At 40.2% G+C, this 7,602-nt stretch overlaps 1 protein-coding gene across 8 annotated transcripts in view; it reads left to right on the top strand.

Annotated features, from left to right (window-relative positions):
• Nucleotides 1–213: 213 nt before the first annotated feature.
• Nucleotides 214–7,602, top strand: part of LOC133387866 (uncharacterized) — a 448,159-nt gene continuing 440,770 nt past the window's right edge. For 6 of the 8 annotated variants that reach the window (XM_061633579.1, XM_061633574.1, XM_061633575.1 and 3 more), the window contains exon 1: nucleotides 3,020–3,306. In XM_061633579.1, coding sequence (XP_061489563.1) covers nucleotides 3,282–3,306 — 25 coding nt within the window. In that variant the 5' untranslated portion in view covers nucleotides 3,020–3,281. Of the gene's footprint in view, nucleotides 298–3,010; nucleotides 3,307–7,602 lie in introns of those variants that run through there. The other 2 variants (XM_061633572.1, XM_061633573.1) reach the window with 2 other exon arrangements.

The raw sequence follows: 7,602 nt of genomic DNA, 5'->3' as shown, positions 1-7,602 counted from the left end.
GAGAGAGCTTTCATATAACTTGGTGTTTAAACCTGATGCCATCTTTTTCTATGCTCATACATGTTTCAGCTGCCAATAATCAAGTGCAGAGTAATCAAGTGATGATACACAACTGATGTAGATCCCAAATATCTCAAAGAATACCTCCCTCCCTGTAGTCCCTATTGGGTGTTAAGATCAGCAGAGGAGGCCTTCTTAGAAGTTCCCTCAGAAGTTCAGGTGGTGATGGCCTGGGAGAGGGCATTTTCTGTAGCAGCCTCTACATTGTGGAATTCCCTCCCCACAGAGATGCATCTGGTATGTTCATTATGACGTTTCCATCATATGCTGATGGCGCACAGCTTTACCTTGGCCTTTGCTAACAAGTGTATGGGTTGTAGTCAACTAAGTCCTACTCAGAGTAAACCCAGTGAAATTAAGTTAGTCATATCTGTTAACCTTAATGGGTTTACTCTGAGTAGAACTAGCATTGAATACCGTCCTATATTTTTAGGACTCAGACTATTCTCTTGATTGTAATTTGTTTTAAACTCATTTTGATACTGTATTTATGAATTGTTTTAACCAACCCTTGGACCTTATAGTGAAGGGCGGGGAAGAAATCTAATCATCACCATCATTCCTGGTCAGCACTTAATGTGGAATTGAGCAAGACTTGAAATCTTGAATTTGCCCACTGATTCATTCTGTACCCACAATTTCCAGCACCATTGATTCTGCCCACTGATCCACTTCCAAGGAAACTGAGACATGGATATACCATAACCTGCCCTTCCACTAAATGTGAACAGCAGCAGAGGCTTTGGAAGAGTTGAGTGCACTCAGTTAAGAAACTGATGGTCTAAACCTTTTCATTGAAAAATTGGTGATGGGCTAGCTTTTGCTCTATGAGGAGAATGGAGGATCATGACAGAACTTCTGCTTGCATGGATGAATGGAATAGGGGTGGTGGTAGGAAATGTTTATTTTTTGTTTTCTTTGGGGTTTTGTTTTGTTTTTTGCCCTGCCTCTTTTGCTCTACCCACCATCAGAATATGGCCTCCCTGAAGGATGGCTGGTTCAAATTTGACCCTTGGACTGAAAGTTGTTCCCAACACCCCCGATCTAAAGTTGTTCCCAAGTGATGTCAGAGATGATGGGAAAGAAGTTCAATCATTGGCATCTCCAATTTAATAGATTTCAGATGACAGGTGATGTGAAGTCAGAACAGATAATATTGGGCAAGATTACTGCCCTGGGCACCTTGAGGGTGGGAGGGTGGAATATAAAGCAAATAAATGGACAAATTTCTTGACATAGTACATGCTACAGCTATGTCTATGTTCCTACCTGTAACATAGGCATATTCATGTGTGAACCAGTCTATAGTCTACATGTACACAGTTTTTTTTCAGTTCCTGTTCCCACTTCCTTTTCAATCTCAAGGCGGCTTACAAAAACCACGAACATAACAATACATCAATAGAACATAATACATCAATAAAATATTACAATTCTCAAAATTAAATAACAAATAACATCATTAAAAACAAATTATTGAGCAAGTGTTACTTTAAATACTTGTATATACATGTCCGCAAGCCAAGGACAAGAATAACGCTGGCAACTGTTATCTTCGTTATCAGTCAAATTACTCGTCATTTTCACAGTCAGCTGGGTTCTTCCTTTTCAGACATTCAAATTCTTCGGTCCCCCAGGAATAAACGAGATAGGTTGTGATGGAGGGAGGGGCCACCCGGAAGACCAGTTCAAGAAGTTCTTTGTAAGTTATAAACTCTTTAGCATTTGTTACAGGACTGTCAGGGATGATAGCAATCTGATCCCCTTGTCCATTCTCAACATGGCAGTCTATAGCATTGTAACAAATATTCAGCTCTCCCCCCACAAACCAGGAGGTGGAAAAGGGATCTCTCCTTTCCATGATTTGGCCCTAGGGCTTGTGCCACTCGATGCCCCGTGCCGCTTCCGCCCACAGTTCCTCCGGTTCCTCCACAGTTTTTATTATTATTCTACTAAAAGAAAAGTGGGCCGTGGGGATGGAGGCATGCATACACAATTATCTTGCAGGAAGGGTCACTATGAGGAAGTGAACTCTCAAAATGACGTCCAAGGATTGTTTTTAGGATAAAAGGTTACACATCAGTTACAGCCGTGCAATTCTATATATGTTTATTCAGAAGTAAGCCCCACTGGGTTTGATTAGACTTACTCCCAAGTCAGTATGTATAGCAGCCTTTCCCAACCTGGTGCCCTCTAGATGCTTTGGACTACAGCACCTGTCACTCCTGATGATTGGCTGTGCTGGCTGGGGCTAATGGGAGTTGTAGTCCACAATCTATCAGGCTGGGGAAAGCTGGTGTATAGAACTGCACCCTTAAAGATCTAAGTAACTTTTAATCTAGTTTACCTACAGAAATAATAACCATCTTTGAAATACATATGTTTCTCCATAATATAATTTTTCAAGACACTGGCCAAATTGACAAGTACTTTTACATCTCAGGGTTTCCATGTCAATTGGCTCGATCAAGTTGATGTCAGATATATCAATAGACTGACTGTAGTCTGCAAACATTATAGAACGGGAAAAAGAAGGTTTGGTTTATCTGCTAAGCATACTGATCTTTGTAAAATATCACATGTCAGCTCATATGGGATCAGAACACAGGCGCTTTGGGATCCTGTCATTCAGGAAACAGCTTCATGTTTACCTTCAGGCCAAAGAAGAGAAGGGAAGTACACTCTGGCCTCTGCAATCTCTCAGAAGAACAAGGACCACTAGGAGATTGCACATCCTCCCATTCAGGAAGAACACCATGACAAGGGGGCAGGCAACCTAGCCTTAAACAATCAGATAATAGGCAGATGTAGTGAGTTTGCTTTCCCTTTCTCTACCAGACTGAAAGAACTTGGCTCCAACAGCCAGCTGCCTTAGGTCAGCAGAAATTAGGGTAAGGATACTCTGGCCTCTACCTCTGATCAGAGGAAGTAGGGCTATGAGGTGGCTGCACAATTTCTATACCATCAAGATCAGCCTAGTCCTAACTGGAAACAAATGTAAGCTTACAACCATGGCTTTGTTTTAGCAATGGTCAAACAGATTCCTCACTTCCTCCATCCTAATTCCAGTTGCCCCTGCCTCTTCTGGTTTTCTCTCTTGACTCCTTGTCCTCTTCCTATGGTCTGCTTCACTAGACTCTACACCTGCAGCTTCATTTACTCATCTATGCAGTTACTTCTTCAGGAAACTGATTACAAATGAAGCCTACTAAAGGTTCTGGATGCCACCATTGGGCTTGCACCCAGGTAAGGAACTCTGGAAGTTGAGCAAGTGTCTTGCATTTTGCTCATATTCTTGATTTGTGTTAAAGAAATACTCGATATAAGGTCACAGTTGAAACCTAGCTGAAAAGTCAAAACTATAATTACAGACTTGCAAGTTGCAATTAAAGCACCTGACTCTGCTGAGTGCTATGTATTTACACAAAGATACCAATCTACAGTTGCTTGGTACCAGTGCGAATTAGTTTGATTATACATCCATGAGAGTGGCTGTATACTATAGCCAGCATGGATTTTTCACATTTCACCATGTTAAATTGAAAATAGTCCCATGCCATTCTGCTTCTTCCTGTAAGGTCATTTCAGAACAAAATTTTACAAAATGTATAGTCCTGAACTCAGAAACACTTGCTTAACAACCCTCTATGTTTTCATGGTAATACACAAAATATTCAGACAGAATCCAGAGTTCAAAATCTAAAACAAGATTTAAAAAATCCAGACCCTTGTTGGATTTTTTTCGGTCAGAGTTCTCATAATCTGTTGAAATTAATTAAAAGTCAGCCATGTTCACAGAGTACATGTAATCCTATTACTGACCTTGCCATATACTCTGACCTTCATCTTCTGCAATTTAAAAGTTTAAAAAATGCATGACTGATTTTTAATTATTTTTAAAAAATTAACATTGAGTCTATGATAGTGCAGGCACGCTCAGTAAGAACTAACAGTCAGTGTTCTAAAAGCCAGACTAACAGCTGTTTGGCTTTGCTAATCAGGGGGCCACGCCCATGCCAGACATTGATTCTACTTTAAACAGTCATGGTTTCCCTCAAAGAATCCTGTGAAGTTTTGTTTATGAAGAATGTGGAGAGCTCTTAGGAGACTCCTGTTCCCCTGACAGAGCTCCAGTGGCCAGAGTGGTTTATTAATTTCAAAACCTTTTTATTGGTCAATGTCATATGATGGTGAAGACAGCCTTTTGTGTTTCAAACTGGAGGTTATGTTCTATTTCTATTTTGTGCATTAACAGTTGAATCTGAAACTGCAGTTTGATGTAAAATTAGACTGATTACAATATGTTGCTACTTAAGCAATGAATCTAGCTGTTGGAAAAAACAAACTTGGCCTGCCCATGATGCATGTTTTCAGCCTGCTATGCTTAAACCACTCGAGTTAAGGAAGGGTGGGCATTATCAATTAAAAACATAGAGCACACCTAGAAATTTGCTAGAATATATTTCACCTCCCACTGTTTTACCTTGTGCAAACTGAGACACTTCTTATGTCCACTGGAAACTATTCTGCAAAATAATTAGTGCCATTATTCTGCAATTGTTTTTGGAGTGTTTTTAGTGTAAATTATGCAAAGTATTTCTGTACTTCACATATTCACAGAAACAGAAGCAGAAGAAAATAATTTACCATAGGAAACTTCACTAAAATTACAAAATAAATCAAACATATTTAAAGTGAATATCTGGATTATATCAGCTGTCTTAATATTGTTTCCTCTCTGCTAAAAACATGTTCAGCAGAGCACAAGTCTTGTTTCTGTTATTTGGGCTGACTGCAGGTGTTGCCACCACTCACCATATGTTCAGAGGCACATGTTGCCAAATTCTTCCAAGCTATGCAGGAAGTGAACATAAGAACATAAGAAGAGCCTACTGGATCAGGCCAGTGGCCCATCTAGTCCAGCATCCTGTTCTCACAGTGGCCAACCAGGTGCCTGGGGGAAGCCCGCAAGCAGGACCCGAGTGCAAGAACACTCTCCCCTCCTGAGGCTTCCGGTGGATTGGACTGTGAAAGACCAACCCAAATTGTTTGCATTTTTACAAATTTGCAGGGCAGTACAATATCTGAGAACAGGTCAGGTCTCCTGCTCCCCTGGTGCATTCACTATAGCTGCCCAATTTCCCTGCTTTTTAAAGTTTGATAGAAATATATGTTGGCTATATGTATGTTGTTAAACTGCAAGTGTTTTTTGCCTATTAGTGAATTATCTTAGCCTTCAAGAAGAGCTTGTAGAATTTGACAAATCAAGAAGTCATTGCTGTGCTCAGCTTTTTTCATATTGGTGTTCACCTGAAAGCCAGTCAAAAAGCTGCATCTTCCATCCAGTCAGAGCACTAATAATAATATGCTGGAAAATGGAAGATTGTGTGGGACGTATTAAAGACTAGAACCATGCATCTTGTTTGCAAGATATATTGACACCTGAACTAACAATGTAGCTTTTGGTTTTACAGTAGTGGGAAGGTGTGGTATAGTGGTTAGAGCATTGGGCTAGGACCTGGGAGGCCAGGGTTCAAATTCCTACTCAGCCAAAAGGTTTACTGGGTGGTCCTGGGCCAGTCACTGTCTCTTAGCATAACCTACCTCACAGGGGTGTTGTGAAGATAAAATAGGGAGGAGGAGAGCCATGTATGCCAGTTCTTTGGTGGGATCTAATAAATAATAAATAAATATTATCCCATGTGACTGAGTCATACTGGTCTAAACAATTAAAGTGTGTGCCACTCTTTCCCTATAGTTTCTATAACTTGATTGAAACTGTCATTATATAGAAATAATATCATTGATGTGACAACCTTCCATTTTATTATTAGAAGAATCGACACTTGTTCCTTTTAATCTCAAAGCAATATAGTTTTGTTGCCAAGACACTAGTGCTTTACATTCTAAGAAAACCTTTAATCACTATTATTTTAATTCCATTCCTTTCTCTTGTAGAACTCTCCTCAAAAATGAAACTACAACAGATTTTTATTATACTGTAGACTTCAGCACTGATTTCATCATTGTTTTAACGCTAACCTCTCAAAGCTCTTGCCACCCACATTGCATCATAATTGCTTTGTTGTCTGAAAGTTCTGTTGGCAGATTGGTGAATAAAATGATATAATCAAATAAATTTAGTCTCACATTAACTAAATGGTCCCCTTCCCAAAACTCTCCAGTCTAGCTGTTGAGGCTCTACTGTGATCAGTTGATAGTTGTATGATATGTGCAAATACAAATAACATGAATCACATTTCCTCTATGTGCTCGTATCATTTGCATCTGAACTGAAGAGTCACCCATCTCCCCTATGGGGATGTGAACCAATATTGGCTGTAGAGAAATGCCCGGTGGGCATAGGGCGCATGAAACAAGTCTCGAGCCTTGAAATGAATGTTATGCATTTATATAATTGGTATCCAGGGCTCCGCCAGACAATCTGTTTATCGTGATGACTGGGGATGTTGGGGGTGGGGCTTGTGTGCATGTCCCTGCCCCATCTCCAGTTTCAAGTCCATACATGTTTAGGCAAATGCCTGTAGGGCTGTAGCCCAGCAACATCTAGAAGGCCACTGGTCTACAATGACAATCAGTGGTTCTCCAGTGTCCTACCCCTACCTGGAGATAGTAGAGACTGAACCTCATATATGTAAAACCAAAGTTCTACCACGGAGCTTAGGTCCTTCCTTGAAGACTTCACAAATACCACTGTGCACGTGCCTAGGCTTGATTTATACAATGTTCCCCTATTTGTGAGAAACGCACAAGTTGGGACTACACATATGCAACAGTAAACACATAAACTTCTCATGGTACATGTTGCATTTTTGCTTTTGTTAGCACAAAGGGGGCACATCACTCTTCCTCCATTCAAGGTTTGGGTAAGTGTATGAAACCCATTTTTCCTGGCAACGTAGTCCAGTGAACTTTACTTACTGATGCAATTTCCTGTTTCTGTTGTGAATAAATAATCCTGCCCTAACGCTCCCTGATGTGTTGCCATCCCATAGTATTCTCTATCAGTGGAAACAGTTGAGTTAATAGTGGGGCAACTTCCCTGGCAAAAAGCTGCTACATGAGTTGATTCTACAGCTACATATCTTTAGTAGAGAAAGCATATTGTTAAAAACAAAGCACTATGAATTTCCTTCTGTGACGAAGGTATGAGTGTAGTAGGCCCATTGAGTTGGATTATATTACGATGTCAAACTGAGTGGAAATTGCAACCTGAAATTAATTAAAAATGATTAACTTACTTGCATGGGTCTGGGTCAGACAAACATTTCTCCCTAGATCCCTGTTATACAACAGACTGCGAGTTGGTCTCTGGCAATCCAAACATTATACCTTTGTATAATTTCCAGTTGCTGACTGGAAATAAGTTTGTTCCAGAAACCAAACTGTTGTTTGACTTGGATAGATTGAAACATTTATGGAAGAGTCTTTTAAACAGTGTGTATCAAATAAATTGCATGCTTTACAGAGAATTAAGGGTCTTTCTCTCTGATGCAACCACACTCTCTCTCTCGCACGCAC

The sequence above is a fragment of the Rhineura floridana genome, chromosome 6 (genome assembly GCF_030035675.1).
Source record: "Rhineura floridana isolate rRhiFlo1 chromosome 6, rRhiFlo1.hap2, whole genome shotgun sequence".
Classification (NCBI taxonomy): Eukaryota; Metazoa; Chordata; class Lepidosauria; order Squamata; family Rhineuridae; genus Rhineura; species Rhineura floridana.
Note: the sequence above shows the minus strand (reverse complement) of the source record. Positions and strands in the feature narration are given on the sequence as shown.